General features: G+C 39.1%; 1 protein-coding gene across 8 annotated transcripts in view; it reads right to left on the reverse strand.

Moving 5' to 3' along the window:
* Positions 1 to 11,998: 11,998 nt before the first annotated feature.
* The window catches only part of GAB1 (GRB2 associated binding protein 1), a 101,581-nt gene continuing 93,223 nt past the window's right edge, over positions 11,999 to 20,356 (reverse strand). For 4 of the 8 annotated variants that reach the window (XM_054823618.1, XM_054823614.1, XM_054823616.1 and 1 more), the window contains 5 exons: positions 19,811 to 19,900; positions 17,619 to 17,712; positions 17,153 to 17,276; positions 14,156 to 14,278; positions 11,999 to 13,905 (listed from right to left, as the gene is read on the reverse strand). In XM_054823618.1, coding sequence (XP_054679593.1) covers positions 13,747 to 13,905; positions 14,156 to 14,278; positions 17,153 to 17,276; positions 17,619 to 17,712; positions 19,811 to 19,900 — 590 coding nt within the window. In that variant the 3' untranslated portion in view covers positions 11,999 to 13,746. Of the gene's footprint in view, positions 13,906 to 14,155; positions 14,279 to 14,900; positions 14,977 to 17,152; positions 17,277 to 17,618; positions 17,713 to 19,810; positions 19,901 to 20,356 lie in introns of all 8 variants that reach the window. The other 4 variants (XM_054823617.1, XM_054823620.1, XM_054823615.1 and 1 more) reach the window with 3 other exon arrangements.

The raw sequence follows: 20,356 nt of genomic DNA on the forward strand, positions 1-20,356 counted from the left end.
GGTTAGTGCGCGCCCTCGTAACGCCCGCTGCCGCCTCCGCTGTGACGTCACTGCCCTCCCTCCCTCTCCCGCCCTGGGCAGCGCGCGGCCGCGCCAACGGCCGCCGGCGGGGCGGGGCCAAGCCGGGTTGCGCGCGCGGGGGAGCGTTGGGGCGGCCCGGCGCCACGTGCCGCAGCGGGGGCCAGCAGCGGGGCCGTGAGACACCGAGCCTAAAGGCGTCAAGGAGAAACGTTCATCGTCAGAGGCGGCGAAGCAGCGGGACGGGGCTGTGCTCCTGGGCTCAGGCCCTGAACGCCACTGCAACGTCACAGCGGGTGGCTTGTGTGAGCAGCTCGATGTTGTCATTAAAGAAAGGAGGTGAGCGCAGCGTGTCTTAAATAAGGCAACTCTGTTGAAAAGCAGTCAGGGTACAGTTTTTAAGTGTTTAAAAGCAAGAGACGGGATAACATCAACATCACAGCGCTGCTACCCCGACAAGGGAATGAAGGGTTGTTACTAATCTGCATGCTCAGGGTGTGCTCTTCAAAACAAAACGCAAGGAGGGCACCACTGCTACGAAGCAGCAGCTGTCCATAAAAACAAGTGCTGTCCCAGATCCATCTCCCAGGACGCCCCTCCAGCAGGAGAGGGGGAGTGCTGAGCACGACCGTGCAGCACAGAGGGTGCCAGAGCTAACCGCTCCGTCACCTTCCCTCCCTCTGCCTACAAACTCCGCCTGGCTCCTTCAACCAGAGAGAGAAGTACGGGTTTATAAACCACCTCATTAAACACAGCGTCTGCCCCTAGCTTGAAGCCGTCACGGGCTGCAGACGCGACATGACGTTAGGACATGACTGAGCGCACCTAGACATGCAGTACCCCCACTGACCCTGCCTGGTGCCACGTCGCAGAGCAGCACCTCAGAGGAACCCTGGCGCGCACAAAACAGATGAAAGTGAACAGGAAGGTAAATTTAAGAGCAGCCCTACTGCACTCCAGCTGCTAACGGAGGCCGAGTCCAAAGCGCCAGACCTGAGCTAGTTTGAAGCAAAAGTCCCCTGGGTGGTACGCAGTGTGGACGACTGCACATCAACAGAATGGCTCTGCAGATCTACTCCTGCGGATTTGTTACACTTGTAATACTTGTAGGTGTGTCTGCATTCACAAGTAGTGGTAATGCAGATGCAGCCAGTGAGTGTACTCCACTGAGGTTTGTGAAGCTGCGGCTCCCACGTCCTGAGAAACTAGTGTAACCACGAAGGTAGCAGCTAAACGGAGATCATGTCCGTGATGATGATCACAACTCTTCATTTCATTGTTTTTTATTACAGACCTCCTTTAAATTTTTTTTGAAGTTAAAATGATTAGCTTTGACATTTCCAAAAGATTGTTTCACTTCATTTCTGCCAAAACTACTCGGAATAATAACTTCTCAGAAAAATCTCAATTTTCCTAAAATAGGATTTCTCAACTAATAACAAGTTTACTGACATATTTTCCCACTGCTTGTTGTCATCTCTTATCATGGATGAAAACCCAGTCCCTGAGCTTTGCTGGAAGCTTTTCTCTGCCTTCAGGGAGCCAACTGTAACTTTTAAATATGTGCAGCAGCAAATTTCACTAAATTGTATTAATTTAGCCGCCTATACTATTCCAGCAGAGTCTTGTGTCCAGTTTTAATCTGCTCTGCCTCAGCTTCTGCCCCTTCTCCTAGAGTTGCTTCAGGTGACGCAGTCCTGCCTGCGTGGTGTGGAGTGTAGGTAAGGGTGGGAAGCAAGCTACGCTCCCCCTCCCCATTTTGCACTCTGTCTCCCTTGCAAAGCACCAAAGAAAACCACATTTAGAGGATCACTGGCGAAGAAAAGTGAGGTAGAAGGTCCTTGGGAAGGAGTCAGGAATTTGGGAAGAGAGGTGAAGATGTTTCAGCACCTTTGACACCATCTTTTATATTCAGAATAAAATTGCCAGGTAAGATCTGGTTTGGTGGAGAAGGTGAGAAAAATTACTAAGGGAAGAGGGAGAAAAGCACCACCTCCATCCAAATCTCACTGATCCTTGGCCATCCAGTAAAATAAAACAGCACCATGCCAGTGGGTGGTGAGATACTTGTATGCCTCGTATCAGAAAAGCTTAATATGTCATTCATCTCTACCTCAAAATTGTTTCTCTTCTCTTCCTGGCTATTCCTTTAGCTTCTCCCTTCCTTCTGAGAAACTCCACCTTTACCATACAGATAGAATCATTTTTTCTTAAATTTCAAAGTTCATATGCAATAAAAAAACAGCCCCAAATATTTCATTCTCAAAAAGTGAAATATTATAAAAAATATTCCTAGTCAAAACCTGAATTCCACAATAGAAACAGGATTATTGTTTTGTTCCTCTACAGCAGAGGTAGGGGGAAAAAAAAACAACCCCAAAACCAAACCTTAGTCTTGCAATATCACACGAGTATTTTTGGATAACCAGTTTTACACAACCTGCAATATCAGATGCGTATTTTTGGATAACCCTAGCAGGATAGTAATGAAATACAGTTTTACAGACCCAAATGCTTCTGGCTAGATAATTCACTTCTCAACAAAAATCCTAACTGTAGGTCTAATCCATTTCATTATTCAGTATTACTCACTTGAAGTTGCCATGGACCCTGTGTCACTGCAGGAGAGCAGTATCACTAGGAGTCAACTCCTACATCAGAACTTTGGACAAGCTATTTCCAAGTGAAGGGAACCATGCTGTGAAACAGCAGAAAGAGTTACTGAAATCACTGTGCTCAGAGGAAAAGGCTCAGCTAGAGGCAAAAATAAAGCAAACTATTAGACCTCTAACAAGTACAGAGGGCAGGCATAATAATAATGAAAAAAAAAATCTCTTGTCAAAAGAGGAAAGTAAGACTAAAGGTTCTAAATTTCTTAAAGTCTTGGAAGCAGAGCAGAAGACTATGAAACCCCCCCCACAAACCAACCATCGAACAAACAAAAAAAACCCTAACCAAAACAGGAAAGAGGTCTTTCCAAGTTAACGTGGAGATGCTCATAAACACACCAAATCACAACAGTCCATACAGAGCCTGAATATGAGACCTTAAATTAAAAGCAGCCAGCGGCATAAAGAAGCTCATGACAGGGTTTTCTAATGTGCTAAACACCAACATATGGTCAAATACACAATAAGGCAAAAAATCCTCCCTCAGCCAATACTAAACTGTAGAGACAACTAATTATTAACATGCTTATGAAGTTAGTGAAGAACAGTTTAATTACAGATTTTTGTCAAATCTCTCAGGAGACATGTCTTTCAATTTTGTTGCTCAGTTGTGTAATCATAACTTTAATTAATATTCTTTAGATGACTTCTTGTTAAACAAGAAATTGAAACACCACAACTAAGAGCAACTCTAAATGATACTACTAGCAATTATGCTAATAGGCACTGCCGCACATGTATCAACACTGTAAATCTTCCCAAAGTTTGGGAAATGAAAGGAGTGAAACGGTGGTGGTCACACCATCAGTCATATGGCAGTCATTTGGATTCAAGAAGGTAGGAGAGGGGAGAGAGCCTGGTTTGCATTCAGATCTTAAGGGGTTTTGTTGATGTTTTTTAAAAGTTTAGTTTAAAATGCAAGAGTAAAATACTACGTAAGTGAGATTAGATACTTCCAGTTTTTCTAGCCCCTCACAACATTGATGTTGAGCTGGACTATCCCATCCAAAGCTAAATAGAATTAGGCCTACTTCAAAGCCATCACTTTTCTGTCACCAGCATTTTTCTTCCAGTCTCTCATCAGTGGTGCTGCAGGCAACAGGTTATACGCACACGAACCAGCAACCAAATCAGCCGTCAAAATCATGCTATGTTTGTTAAAAAAAAAATTAAAAAAATCTCTGCCCATCAGCAAAGGTACAGCTTTGTCATAACTGATAACACATTGATTTTCACGGTAAAAAAAATCAACACATGCAAAAGACATTATACATTAATTTCAGTAGATTCCTTAATGCAATGGAAACAATGTGAGTTTATCACATGTAAGTGTAAAAATTTCTGTCCGTGTGCTCTCTAAATTTTGAGTACTGTGAGGATGACACTGAAGTTGTTCAAATTACAGTGTAACCATCCTAGCAAAATTAGTGTTTCATACAAAATAAACAGCACTGAGTTCATCTGCAGTGCTTAAACTCTAACGAACATTTGTAAGCCTACTATGTCTTCGGTCTATCTTCAAAAAGCAGAGTACAAAAACAGTGACACATGAAGACCAAAACTCTCAAGTTTTGCACAAGCACAAACCAGTGACAATTTGGTAACAGCGACACATCCACATAGCATGTCAGACTCTGCTTGCATCCAGTTTAAAACAAGCCCTTTGATCAATAAAATATACCCATGCAAACTAACAACCCCATGCAGTGTCAACTGCTGATACTTGTCTTAGAAATCCTGGAAGAACAGAGACTCTGTAACAAGCTGTACTCTCACAGAAGAAACCCAGAGTAAATAAAATGCTTTTAAGTTTTACTTGCATGCTGCTGTGACTGAAAAAGCTCAAGCAAAATCCAAAAATATGTGGCTTTTTAATATGTAAAATACATTTTTATATATGAAATAATACACGCACACACTTCATTACACACACAGATCCTTCCCTTTTCAAACCTCCAGATTCTCCTCCCTCTCAGGGGTCAGGTTCTCCCGGATCCTGCTTCCCTGCACCCATGAAGTTCCCACTTCTCACCACTTGGCACGGCAACCCGGGCGAGACAAGGCAAGCAAAGAGGCTCCCTCGCAACAGTCGCTTCTTCCATCCATTGGCACTGCAGTTAAGCCACCTGACATCCTCCTGGTGCTGTCATTCTGAGAGCAAAAACGGATTTTAAGAAGTTGGATATAAACCTGGACTTCACTAAAAGATAGGGATTAATCTGAAAAAGAGTTTTCTTAAGCAAGACCTAATAACTTTTTCTATTTAAACTGCATCTGCAATTTTATCCCTGAAAGTAACAGTTCTAGTGGGATTCCGTGTGTACACAGGTACCTGTCCGTACACCCCAATTTGCTACATCAAGGCCTCTGCCGTAGCATGTTAACCTGATTTCCATGGTTTTCCTGCCTTTCTGATACTGCTTTGTTTCTTCTCAGTGTGAGCTGGGCCTATTTTCCCCATGGTGTTTAGATATTTAAACAAACACTCATGAAAGTTTTTGAAAAACACTAAGACACTCAACTCACATTGACAAATATCTGCCCCCTACTTTCCTGTAACTATAGTATCAGACTAAATAGGATATATAGGGGCTTCCAATACAGTTTTTATTGCCAAAAATTGGTGTGTTATGTGCGCTGTACGTTATGCTTGCTTTGTGCCACACGTATTTTCCTTGGTGTTAGACATGAATATGCATTTTGTATTAGGCTATATTCACTTCTTTTGAGTTACTAGTTTGTATACATCATCCAAATTCCTTTCTGCATTAGTGATTATTCTGAATAACAGAAATTATTTGACATGTAAAAAAAACCAACTTCTGCTCACTCATGAAAAATAGAGCGGCTATTATGAAAGTAATTATGTTTCAAACTTCCTTTAATTAAACTGAATATTTTGGAAAAAATCATGTCAAAAACCCACAGGAAATCAAAGTAAGACTTCACCAAAAAACTGTCTTGGGGAAAACATAACAGCATGTTTTCAGATCATTGTGATGCAGGGGAGATAAAAACTGCTCAGAGAAAAGAAATATCTGACACATTATGTGCCCAGAAGTGATACTTTTAGAGAAGTATCTGACCAGAAGGGAGTCAGCCATGCAAAGTTATTTCAGCAGCCCTGAGCAGAAAGCCCCAGCCAACAGAACTGGCGGTGTTCAGGACGGATGCTTTCTGAAGGAAACAGAAAAGGTCTGCATGGCTGTGGTTTACCTGAAGATAGACCTATAAAGAGAAGATACTAAATAAAGATATACAGCTGAAATCAAAGTTCTCTTTTTCTGAGGGCGCTCTGAGTGGTTATTTTGTGTTTGGTTTTAAGAAGAATTTCATCCTATTTACAGAAGAGTAACTGCTTGTTTAATTTAATGTTTCCATCTTCCTACACAATGCACCTACTAAAAGAAAACCTTAAGAAAGATCTTAGAACTATCAACTGGAAATTTATCCCTAAACTTTTATGCAAGTACATCTTGACAAAAAAAGGTTGAAACTACTAATGAATCTGTGTGACCAGTCACACGCCACGAAGTACATTATCACAAAACTAGGTCCAGACTAAGCTTCATAGAATCACAGAATGGTTTGGGTTGGAAGGGACCTTAAAGATCACCTAGTCCCAACCCCCCTGCTGCGGGCAGGGACACCCTCCACTAGACCACGTTGCCCAAAGCCCCATCCAACCTGGCCTTGAACACTTCCAGGGATGGAGCATCCACAGCTTCTCTGGGCAACCTGTTCCAGTGCCTCACCACCCTCACAGTAAAGAATTTCTTTCCAACATCTAATCTAAATCGACTCTCCGTCAGCTTAAACCCATTACCCCTTGTCCTATCACTACATGCCCTCATAAACAGTTCCTCTTCAACTTTTTTGTAGACCCCCTTTAGGTACTTGCTTGCACAAAACCATCTCACAGTTCAAGACCAGACCTGACCATAAATCAGCACCTATTCAGCTTCTTGCCAAAGTCTTCTGAGGGGACTATATCCCAGGGCAGCATGGCTGGCTGGCTCAAGAAAGGCTGGGAGCCAACATTTTCTGATCCTTAGCCCCATACTTTAAAAGATGGCCCTCCTCCTGGTATACCAATGCAAGGATACTTTACAAAAAGCATAGACCACAGGTACCACTACAAAAAACTGGGGGTGAACAATTAAATTCACAGCAAGATGCAGCACAGTCTGCAAAGGCTAGCATCAAGTGTACTTGCATCCCAATCCTAAATTTTATCCTATTCCTTTTACAAGGGGGAAACAAAACCACCACCCACCAACTCTCCAAAGCTAAAATTTTGCTTCAACTCCTTCTACAGTTTTTAAGCGCGCTGCTTTTCCAGAGCTTGTTGGTGCCTCTCTGGCACTGGCCGCAGAATTTCTGTCCCCATTTCTAAGCTGAGCACTGGAATCGGGGCGCAACAGCACCCCACAGTGTACAAGGGGAAGGGAGCTCACTGCAAGGCAGATCAGAGGCTAAATCCTGGTCCTGGTTGGCTCCTTCAACTTTTTTCTCTTCTTTTTTAAAAAGTTCCTCAAGAGCTACATCTATTCCATGCTCCTTCGTATTAAGTTGCCAGTGAGCAGAGCTAATGGTAAACACATCTTCAGGATCATCGCTTCTTTCATTTATCCACCAAAAAAATTAGATAAAACTCAATCAGTATCTTTAGAATTTAGTGCCTAAACTTGTATTTACATACCTGAATAGAAATGAGATTATTTTGAAAAAGTTCTTGGAACTTCCACTTACATAAACAGGATACACCAGTGCCTGGAATATTAAAGTCTGCTCCTCAAAAGATTATAAAATGGATTTGTGTGGCTGGGGAACTTGCAACCTGTTACACTTAATGCTGTTTAAAAATGCTGCTCCGTGCCTAACTAGAGATTATGGAGTCTAACTCTGAACGTCATTTGTTTCAACATTTTGGTCTCAACTATGATTAGTTTTTTAAAAGTAACTAAATACATACACTGTGATTTCTATGTACTACTATGAAGACAACCTCAGTGGAGGGTTGAATCACCATTTTGATGCAATTAATTCCAAACTCAAATTGAGGTGCTCCAGCAGGTCAGTCTGAGGCATGTCCAAAACTCCCAGGCCAGCATCCTTCACCACTAACAGGTAAGGGAAAAAAATCCTGAACAAACATTTCAATTAGTCTGCATAGTTTACAAGTGTGTAAATCCACAGCACAAGGGCACAGAAACAAGTAGTGATTCCTTCCTCTAAAGTATATTCCCTGAAAATAGCATAAAAATATGAAATAATATAATTTAAAGTCTGGTAAGAATTCAGGAAAAATAAGGCATAATTATACTTTCCTCCTATTCTGGCCATCTGATTAAAAGTAAAAATGTAGTAAAGGCAACTTTCTGCTGCCCAGTTGTATTTGCTCACAATTAGTACCAACAATCAGCTTTCCAGATACCGATGTATTTTATGTAAACAGAGTTTTAGAATAGAAATCTATACTTTACCTGTAGCTTTAAGTGTTGTTCCTTGGGCACCTAGAGGCACTGTTAGATTTTACAACTAGTCACTAGCTAGTTACAGCTAGTTCAAGTACAGCTCAACTCTTCTGCCAGGTCTACAGCTAAATTTGCGTAAAATACTGAGATGCCCTGCTGTGAGCCTTCTATTTTTCCAAATAAAAAACATTATTTCATACTTAAAAGTGCTCAGTCAATTCTAAAAGTAATACTAAGCCTGGTTCTACTTTGCAGACCGGATTTCCACACCCTCTTCCAAAGTGGGATCAAGTTGTCTGGGTACCTTGTGCAAGCCCCACATCCACACGCCAGCACCCAGCACCAGCCAAAAAGAACCTCAAACAGGATTTAATAAAATCTTGTAATAGTAGGATTGGCCTTTTTCAAAATTGATGTGACACACATTTTCTTATTGTTTCATTGCAGATATAACTTACCAGGAAAAGGCTTGGCAACGATGATGGATCTTGTAAGAATCTTCAGGAGTGAATCATGACGATTACTACAAATGTTGATTTTATAACTGTGAAAAAAAATTGAGTGTCTCCATTTTAACAACTTTGTATTTTATGTTCTGCACTGTATAGGATTTTTTCTATTCCATTTTACCATAGTAAACTAAAATATTTCAAAATTAGTAAGTTTTTCTAATGTTTACTTTTTGTTCTTAAACACAAGAAGTAAAAGGCATTGGCCCATGCCTTGTGGTTTAGAAACTGAAAAGTAATTCTACTGGCTTAGTAAATTTGGAATCAGAGTGAGATACTTATTTTGCAAGTTGGTTTTACCAAAATGTTTAGCGTTTCTTAAGTTAGAAACGTAGAATACCACATTGGAAGTTACGTGTGTACACTGCAGATTACACAACTGTACACTTCAGCTAACTTGTTTCTTATAAAAAAGTTGAAGCAAACATAGATGGTCCCTTTCAAATACAACACGGGAATTTTCTTTTAAAGGCCATCTAAAAAGAAAACCACTGGCATCGGAATGGCCTAGCTCTGTTTATTAACGATGAGATGGCAAAAACCTTTCAACTAGTCATGCATCTAATACCTGCTATTCTCCCACTTTTGTTACTGAAAATTAAACATCGAGGATGCTGAGCCATGAACACATACCGGGAAACTTTTAATGTCAAAGACATTGTTCATCACCATCTCAAGCACCTTTTCTTTTTGTCCCACTCTGCACCTCAACAGGTTGAGGCTTGCATCCAAATTGTCTGTTCAGTTAAAACAAAAAGCCACACAAAACCCTCACAACTTGGCGCTTGGTTCACCTACGCCCAATCAACACAATGGTTTTGTGGAACATTTATTACATCAATTGCTGGTCAAGCACTTTTTTTTTTGTGGCCATGGACCACATCAGTATTTCTATGTAATAAGACAGACAAGAAGAAATGAACCTTAAGCAGTGGCGTTTGGAGCAATACACAGACACCAAGAGCAGATACAAGAAATACGGAGGATAGGTGTAAAAATATCCAAACACATCAAGTGATATTACTGCTTTCTAAAATTGGACAGATACTGTATGGCAATACCTTTTTCTTGGGCAAATAAACATCCTTTGGCTTTTTATGACATAAACCTCTATAGTAAAGGAGGGCATGGAAGGTTTGTCCAGGGCCGCTAAGTTTCCAAAGTAGTTTGGCAAGACTACAATACATATATGAATTGACTGCTGGAGTCGGTAAGAGCTAATCTTAAATTTCACTGCCATAAAAAACTTGTTTAGCTCATAGTGCAATGTGAAAGCTATAGAGCTGCTCATCACTTCCTATTTAGCTACATGGGGCAATGACTTCCAAATTAATTAAAACAGCAAGATTGTAATTTGTCTGTACGCCCTATGCCACAACTGCCATAAGTGAATGGATTGTGGGGGGTTTTTTAATAAATACAAATGTCAGTAAAAAAGCTAATGATCACATTTTTATCTTTTCATCTTTTTCAGTGTCACTTTACAAATGTTTAGCAGAACAGAAGAGCTGTGTTTGCACCTGCACTTCATGAAGTAATAGCGATTATGTCACGGTGTATAAAAGTGTGGCCACTAGTACTTACCAGATAACATGTTGTTCAGATTATGGCATGAAGTGATACCAAACCACCTTTAGAGTCAATCTTAGTGCACAAGGCACTAAGTTTTTCTTTTGATTTTTGAGAGCCACATTTTGTGCATTTGTAAAAGACCTATTACACACATACATTTGCAGTTTAAAATTACTCGTTTATGCCACATACAGCAATGAAAACTATATCCTCAACTGGTAACACACTGTTTTTAGTGAAACAAGAACGAACTTACTTGTTTGAAAAAGAACACTTGACAAACACCACTCACAAACTACTTCTGCACCGATATCTACGGACTTTCTACCAGCAGCCGTCCCTCTAGTTAAGAGTATCCTTACAAAACTAGTGACTCAAAGTTACACAAGGCTAACATCAGTCTAGCTTCCTTTCTACCACCTACAATTTTAGGATTCACATTTTCAATTCAATATTCACATCCTTAGACTATTCAAGAGCTCAGACAGACCCAGAGCACAAAGCCCCAGTCTAGCTTTATAGGTGAAAATGAGATATACCATCCAGAGTTAGTATCACAGCTCTGATTTCAAACAGACTTTGGACATGTAAGTAAAGAAAATGTATTGCTGGAATTAGGGGGAGAAAACTGCTTGGAAATCTAATTAAAGAGAAATTTTAGACTAATACTTAGAAAGCATTATAATGCCTGTACAGGCTGAACACTGCCAACTTCCTGAACGAAAGGAAGGGGAAAAGCTTAGAACTTAAGAGTGGATTCTCAATCATAACAACAATTAACATTGTGAATGCTGCCGAATTTAAAATGAAGAAAGAATAAGTGTAATCTGTAAAACAAGGACTGACAGCAGCAAACAGAGCAAAACCACTAGCTCAACAAGAGAGGCCAGCCTAGGAAACCGATTCTTTTAGGCATTTATACTTCACTATCAGAGATGCTCACAACATGTGAAAAAATAATATAGATATCTAAACATAAGAATCACTGTTTGATTACAAAAATCCAAAGAATTTTAAAAGTAATACGTAGTTGCGTACTTGGTAAATGTTTCAAAGACAGATGGGTTAGGGATAAGTAAAAAATGAGCAGCCCTTCCAAACCTTCTCCCTCAAATTCTCCCATCTATTGAGAAAATAAAGAAACAGAAGCTTGAAATATTCCAAGATCATCTTAATCCTTGGGTGCACGCATGAGTGCAGTATGATTCTTCTCCCCAATGGCAAGCACCAAACCAATTATGTAGGATAAACAGCAAAGTGATTATCTAACCGCATCTGTTAACGAATTACAGGCATCTCAGCAGTGGAGATGCATTGCTATCATTGCACGGATAAGATGCTTAAAGCTAGTGTCCCAAAACAAGTGTCCTATCATTACGTTAGTTACCAAGTACTTACCATGCCTATGGGTGCTTCGACTGGAGCAACTGTGAAGAAGAGTTTATTATTGGATAGGAAGACCGTCAAAGCAGAGTTGAGCTATAGCTCCAGAATCTTCATAGATTTGAACTACTTTTGATTGAGTCATCAAGGTTCCCTGGCTCACATCACTTCTTCTGGCTTCCAGAAGACTGGGAATTCAGATTATTTAGCTGCTTGGTTTTAAATCAGAGATACATCTTGAAAATTATTTTAGCTGTATGGTTTTTTTGAGAGGTACTAAGAGGTAATCTATGATTTCGAAAAAGCCTGGTTGGTATCTAGGCACCTTCATAGACGCATTAAGGTTGGTTTGCTGTTTCACAGGACAGAGTTTACACATCAAAACTGAACAACTTGATTTATTTAAAATTCACCTCAAAATGCATTGTGTTTAGTTTCTTTTTTAAAATGAACATTCAAAGCATCAAAATATTACTAATTTAAAAAGAACCCTTGTTAAGAATAAGATAATTTACATACTGTAGATTGTGGCTGTGAGGGGAGAGAAACAACCAATGGTAGATTAGGCACAGTACTAAGGCCAACATGCCAGAAAAGAACACAGCTCTATGCTCAACTTTTAAATGATCTGGACAAAATAAAACAATTGGGTGGGAAAACAAAAACCAACTGCTTACTTGAGGGTGTTTGTGTAAAAAAAAAAGTGTTAGTAAGTTTTCTATCTAGACCTAACTCATTCACGTATTTAAAGAACTCTATCTTCTTCCAAATAACAAAAAAAAAGTTTCTAAACCAAGGCAGATTATTATTTGGAACTGGCATAGTAAAATAAAGGATCACAGTATACAGAGCTTAAAATCCTGTACCAGGAAAGAACAACAAGTGGTTTACAAGGGGATCATTTAAGTATATTATCTAATTTTTAAAAACAGAGATATAAAATATCAGTTGCATAGGGATTTAAATATAAGGCCAAGCAGGAGATTAAAGTAAAATAGAGATCATAAGAAGGGCACTATGGTGTCAAAACATAGTATTTCCATTTGAATTAATGTCTAATTCAAAATCACAGTATTTTGCTAGTACTACGAACAGTGAATGTCAAACTGTCCCATTAATCTTGAACTGAAAACTGACATTAGAACTTCTAAATAGTACAAAACTAAAGCTCATTGTCTAAACCTGATCAGTGTATTAGCACAATAGTGCTTGGTACGTACCTGATTTATATACTCTACCTTCTGTAAATAATATAAAGGTTATTTCTTGTTAATAAGTGTGAGATCACAATATTACTGCATGCCATCAGTGGTTTGCAGGCTTACTTGATATTTAATTATTCAGTCTTTAAAAGTGTAAGATCCCACCCTGCAGAATCTTCACCCATTGAACACAGAACACTGTCATTAATAAAATACAATAGAAGTTCCACCACTAACAACTAACATATAAGCCAGGATTGTAGGTCTAAACCCAGTACAGTTCATTATTATTAACTCACAGCAATTTTTGTTAGGAAGGTAACCTGTAGACTTCCAAATAATCTTGTGTGTATTAAATATAAACAAGTATGTAACTAACGGTCGTCTCTTGGCATTTCAAGTAGATTATTCAATTGTGAAAGTATTTCCGCAAAATCAAATTTAAGATGTTAAAATGAAGTTCAAATATTAATTTCTGTATCTACATGTAGCTTAATTAACCTAAAATTGTAAGGAATAGTAGTGTAAGGAAAAAAAAATTCTCCAGATGAATTAGGCATTAAGGTACACTAACTGGGAATACCTGAACCAACATTGTAACTGAAAAAGTGCATAAACATAGTAATACTACAAATGTGTTAACTACAGAACAAAAGGTTTTCTGAAAGCTAAGCAATACTATTTTACATGTTATTTACAGGTTGCAATTTTTCCAGAGACCACAGAGCCAATTTACGATCTTAAAATTCCTTTGATATATTCAAAGTGTCCTTTGGCTTCCATTCTATTTGGTCAAGAACCTATTCACACACCAGTGAACCAGGTACTGACTGTATAGTTGAACAACACTGCCACTGTGGTTCTGTAATTCTTCAAAATTCACTCCTTTCTGTTCTTTGAAGAAAAAGCAGCATTTTCATTTCACGCTTTTTGTAGGTGTTTCAGATTCTGTAGACTGTCTCCCATCAGTCCACGCCTCTCGCGTGCTCTTCAATGCTAGCGTTTTCTGCTGGTCAACCACAACGTAATCAACTCGTTCATCTGCCACGCTGCTGCCCGAACCACTGCTCTTTTTCTGGGAAAGGCAAGGCAGAGTGAAAAACATGTTAAAATAAATTCACAACAAAAAGTAAGCAGATGTCCCAAACAGATACAGAACAAGCACAAGTTTCTCTCAAAGGTCCAACATAGGCTCTCCCTCCGATTGACCACTTGACAAACTAGTTAAGGTGATCTTGCTGGAGGCTCCCTCTTTCCCAGCAACTACTTGTGAAGAAATTTTAAACTCTTGGTGGCAGAAATGCAAGAGTTGAAGATTTGCTTACCTTACGAGGTGGGGTAGATTTTCCTGAATCTAGGTCCAGATCTAAATATTCTACTTGTTTATCTCCCTTAGGTTTTACCATAGGGCTGCTTCCTCCATCAAGACTGTTGCTTCCAAACAAATTCTGAAATTATAATATAAATAAACTTCAGCTACAAACGTATATGCTAACGGTCCTCATTATCAAATACGCTTATTATGAACTGCCAAAATTTTAAAGGTTAAAGAACTGACTGAGAGCTCTTGCAATCAGTTAAACCATGCGAATTTCATTGGCATTGTCTAGCAAGGGGATATATTCCAAGTGAAAACTGGGACAGAGTCGAAAATCAAGGGGGGGAACCCCAAAACCAACCCCCAAATTTAAGATTGCCACCAAACCAATCTGTGCCTTCCACCTGATGTGCCTTTCATATCATGAGGTAAGAATGGGGTGTGGTTTGTTCTTTTTAAATGAAGTTGTTACATCTCAAATGTAGCATTACTTAATTACAAACTTTTTTTATTTCCTTAAATTGCTGTTAAATGCCTTACAAGAATTTCACCCTTACAATAGTGGCAAAACTTCAAATGAAACTTTTACGTTTCATTCAAAAGCCATCATGATTAAGTTGAAAATCAAAAAGTATTATTTAATTGATAAGACCAAAAGATGAAAACTTTGGAAAATTTCTGTAGGGCTGCCTGAACTGAAGTTGCATTGTATATACCTAAATTTCAATTAGCCCAGACTTTTACAACCTCACCTCCTCTGTCCTCTCCCAGCCTGATCCCTCCCTCTTAACAGGTGTTATAGGAACAGTACAATAGAAGGACTCTTCTCTAAAAGATAAAGAAAAAAAAAAGGAAGACAGAGGGCAGCAGTCAGCAAAAAATGAAGAGGAAGGCAGAAGGAAAGACAGAAGGGTAAGGCTGACAGCAACTTGAAAGAAAAAGCAGAATATTGCGGATTTTATTAAATAAAACAGAAGTATGACACGTCCAAACAAGATGCTTCCAAGCTGATGACAGAAGAAGATGAAAAAGTATGGACTCCTTCCTAAGATGCAGTTGGAACAAATCAAAGTTTCCAAAATGTCTATGTAATGGGCACATTTTAAGACAAAGGCCTTGAGATATCTGGAAACGTTCAGGTTCTCTAGGAAATAAAGTGTTTTATGGGTTAAAGCTTAATGGGCTGGGCTTTTTAAATTGAAGTTATCCATTATATCTGCATCGCCCAACTCATTTAATATTAAGCGGTAACAAGGACAAACACATACAACTGAGACAAAGTTCATTTTTGTTGCCCAAATTCTCTAAACAAATTTTTTCATATTTAACATACAAAAATCAGGTTTTGTATCAATGTTTCCAGCATAAATAAAAAAGCTATTTACTGTTTAAACAAAAAATAATCTGTTATTTCAAACAAACTAGACAGGCAGAACATATGCATTAGAAAACAGAAACTTTCAATATATGTAAACGAAAATGATAGGAAATCTGTAAAACAACCTTAAAGAATGAATGGTGCAAGCAAACAGAAGACGTTAATTACAGGCCGTCTGAGCTGTGATAAAAATTGTACTGTCTTGGCATTGAAGTTAAACCCCTGAAACAGCATTGTACAAATCAACAGAAATCCCCAATTTGAACTGCGATTCTCCTCCAGAAAGAACTGCGGGCACAGGCGACTCTAAACCTTTGTGTAAAATGGGATGTTTCTTGCACCTGTAAAACGGGACGTTACTGATTACTTACCAATGCCTCTTGCAAGAGAGGGGCTAAGTTTTTACATCATCAGCTCCCTGCTGTTGAAGCGCACTTCACCTGGGAAGCGCGCCCATGCTGCCAGCAGGTCGGACACGGCACAAAGCACAAGGCCAGGATGCTCCGAGGCTCGTGAGCTTGCACCGAGTCAGAGCTGCTGCAGAGAAATCAGCAGGAGGGACTTGCTCAGGGGGACCAGCTCACCGGAGGGGAGGAGACTGGAGGAGATGGGGTAGGGTATCCAGAGCAGCAGGGGATGGGGGAGCAAGCAGCGCTGGGAGAGGAAGAGAGTCCAGGGTGTAGTGAAAGGGGCTAGCACATGCCGTCTAAGAAGGCAGACAAACGAACAGAACAAAAAAAGGTGCTAGACAGGCCCTCCCCAAAGGTCTTCCATAAGGCTTTAAAGATGAAAAATGCTGCTGTATTCCCTACCAAGAACTCAAGCTGTAAAAACGTGGTGAATGCATTGAACTATACCGAACAAAAAGCTGAGCTCAGGATACAGGTTTTCCTCCAGTGCTTTAGGGGTATTCTGGATCACATTTTAGTATAGGCTTGGGTCTACTGCTACACTCTTACTTTAAAAGTAACCAACCAAAAACCACAGCACATGCATCATTAACTTTTCCTAACTAGCTCTTCACTTACTGCACTGCAAGTCAAGTATCTGAAACTTTATTATCTGAGAAAATTCTGCCCCAAAGGGGAAAAAATACAGATATTCAATACACAAAGACCCCTTCTATCCTCTTTTTTGAAAGAAGCCTAAAAAAGTACACACAGCTCAGTTTTTATAGAACATAAACAACAAATATCAATCCTTTCCCCCCCACCCCCCCGTTCCTTCCACATTTCTTAAAAGACGTCCTTTTAATAAAGGTTTTTAAGCATGTCTCAGAGGTCCAAGGCAGTTTATTTCCCTTGATGTCATAATACTGAACTGGTGCATAGCCCAGGACAAGCAATTACAGAGCAGACAGTTTCTAGCAAAGAGAAAAAAAAGCCATGTATTGAACTGTTTTGTGCAATAGATACATACACTAACCATTGTTTTTATATATTATTATGTTCTTAACTTTTTCAGTGAAATCTTACCAAATTACAGTTTTTATATGGAGATTTTTTTACTATTATTTTGATCTAGAAGTATAAAGGGAGTGATGTTGAGTGGAAGGATTTGTGTTTGCATGATTTAAAAGTAAGGACTGCACAGGAAGAGAGTAGTTAAGACGTAGATTTTACATACTGGGTCTTCAGTGGACTGATTTGGATTCATGGATACATAATTCTCTTCACTGTCGTGCGAGTCACTGCTGGAAGTTGTACTATGAACTGAATCCGGTCTGGGAGACATGGGAAACCTGGAGGAGCTAATTACCAGGAATTATTTTACAAACAATACATCTCGAATATCTTAAACCTCCTGGTAAACAACAAAAATAAGCATATTAGAGCTGAAATTCTCATTCAAGTTTACTAGTGTCACATTTTTTCAGTTACACACAGTCCCTTATATTTAATATTGCAAAATAAAAATTCATATGGGCACGCTATTTCAATACACATGTGCATACATACACACACATACTTCCAAAGGAAATCTCCATTTGTATTACACAGGCTAAAAATATAATACAGATGTACACACATTTATTAACACTCTGGTCAATGAAAAACAATTAATAGGAATGAGGAAAAGCTAAGAAACTTACTCTCGTGCAAAGCTTCTGGTGATAGGAGATCTAACCGGGGCTTGTAATTCTTCCCATTCAGGCAGGGGTTTTATTTCTAGTGGAGCTGGTTTTGCTATATAAGAAACAGACAATCTTAAAGCACAGAACATTCCTAAAGAAACTTAAATTTAATAGTTTTTCAAAGCCTAAATACAAAAAAAATAATGTTTTTTAAATAGTGAACACTAGTTAGGAAAAGGAGCACTGTTCAGTTTTCAGCAAGCCATGATATATCAACTTATATTTTTAATCTTTCCAGGTACTGAAAAGCAACATCAATTAGAAAAACCCCACAATTTAAGAATTTAGCAATATATACTTGTACATAATAATTCTGTTTTGAAAAAAGACTCTGAAAATGGCAGCATCGTATTCTGTCTTTGCCACGATGACTTGTTGAACTGACAAGCCCGGGATAGGGTTGATGAACTGTTTCGGCTTAAACTGCTAGCAGAGCCAGCTCTGGGTACTTTCCTTGGCTCACGGACAATTATTATTGTGCAAACTCTGCCCTTACTGCATACATATGCCCTTACTGGTGAGGTTTCACAGCTCAAAGTGTGGGCAGAATCTGCAGTTAAGACTGTTTGCAAACGTGAGATGAGCGAACACTCAGCTTCAATTCCAAGAGGTGCTTGGCTTGCTTTAGCGGTTATCAACAGACGAGCAGAGTAGCGGCGTGTTTGTGCCATTAATGACAGCTAACGTTGTTCTAAAAAAGGTGCCATTTTTAAATTCCATTTTCAGAACAGAACAACAAATAGAGTATTAGTGAGAAACACATCATCCCTCCCTCCAACTTCTATGTTTCACCCCTCCTAAATGTTAGGGAAAAAAAAAGTATCATCTATCATAGGACTTGGGGGGGGGGGGGGAAACCCACGTACAGTCAAACCGCTGTCACAGTCTGAATCTCAACTTCTTCCTCCCTAAAACTGCATTTAGAAAATAAAATGCAATGTGATTATAACAACACCCTTTCCTCTCCTTGCCCCTCCATCAGTTTGCTGTCTATTAGCAGATTTACCAAGATCAAGTGTCAAGCATGTAGCACTAGTTCATGTGGAGTAAGAGCTGTCATAAGTGACCACATGGAGGAACTGAGAGAAAAGAATTGCTTAATCTGTGTGGCTGTCTCACAAGGAGAAAGCAGAACTGTACTCATTATACTTTCATTATACTCACTCTGCAGATTAAGTCAGCTGTGATATATTGAACATAAGGACTCCTGATTCAAATTTTCTGGATAAGTATCAGTCTTTTGTATCCCAGTTTTCTCCACTTCTCTGTTAAGAAGTCATAGTTACATACTCAAAGCACATCAAGCCTCATCCAGTAATTCTGCCACTTTAACTCACTTGCTTATAAAAAGCTGTCACCACAGACTCAGAAGAGGAACTACAACTCATCTATCTCAAGATATAAGTTCTCATATGAGAGAAGAGTGGCAGAGCTGAACCTGATGTAGGCAAGATGATACTAAAGCTTGAGTGACACAAAAATGATCAGCTTGGCTCAAGTCCTCTGTAAAGGCCTGAGACTACATGGCAGGTGTAATCGGTGGGCAAGGTTCTGCTCCAGCAGAGGGAAAGGACTTTGTCCAAAGGTAATGGCCAGCAACACTTTGTGAGATTTTTAACATTATTTGTAATCCCCTCCACTTCTCATGACTATACCAACTCAGGACCTTCAATAAAGCCCATCAGACTAATTGCAATGCTCATTAAGATGCATAAATAAATCTCTGTACTAGTAAATGGTCAGAAGATCAATATTTTGCTTTATTTGAGTGTTTAGCCAATGGCAGGAGACTCAGGTAAACTCTGATTTCAGGTTATTGTCTAACAAAAGTTATTTCGAGCAACTTACAGGTAAGTTCTAAATAAACATACAAAAATAAATCTAAAATATAAACAACTAAAACTTAAGAGATCAGAACAGCCGTATTAACGTCAAGGAAATGTTTCCATTCGCTGTTTAAGCCAGGAAGACCTTAATTCCTTATACAGGAAACTTTTTGCTTGGCAAGGAAAACGCATCCATGATCTTAGATTATAATAGAAATAAAAAGACTATACAATAGTTAAAGTTATTCTAGAATAACAGTTTTCTTAACTTTTGTTTACTTATTTTTATAAAGCTCCATATACATACAGTGCTAAAGTACATACCCTTTCTTCTTGTAGTAAAGTCACCTATGGTTTGTGAATCAGTTCGCTCTAAACCATGTGGTTTAGGTCTTAAAATTTTAGGACTTTGACCTAATTGGTAAAAAGAAGACTCTCTTAATAATATTCTATTTGTAACTAGAAAATGGAATTTTGTAAATAAACAGCACAACCCCCTGCAGAAAGGTTATCGCCACAAGCATAAGCAAGCTGCTGAAGGAGGGTTTTACAGTCTAGCTAGGTCTCACACTAAGGGCTTAAGCACCAAACCAGAAACAAAGAAAACACTGCATGCGAGTAATTGGTCGGAGGCAAGCGTAAAAGGTGTACAAAAAAGGCTAAAAAGCGCATCGACAAATATTGTCACTAACCATTAACTATTTTCAAGTTGCATTACATAAAAAATTCCGTATCTGAGGAATATCTAGCATGACAGGAGAATAGTCATGTTTCAGATGCAAGTTGAGGTACCATCAAAGAAAATAAACCCTCTTTAGTCACAATATTACTTTGGAAATAGTGATACTCTTGGGACGTCTCCTATCCACC

Source organism: Grus americana, chromosome 4 (genome assembly GCF_028858705.1).
Source record: "Grus americana isolate bGruAme1 chromosome 4, bGruAme1.mat, whole genome shotgun sequence".
NCBI lineage: Eukaryota > Metazoa > Chordata > Aves > Gruiformes > Gruidae > Grus > Grus americana.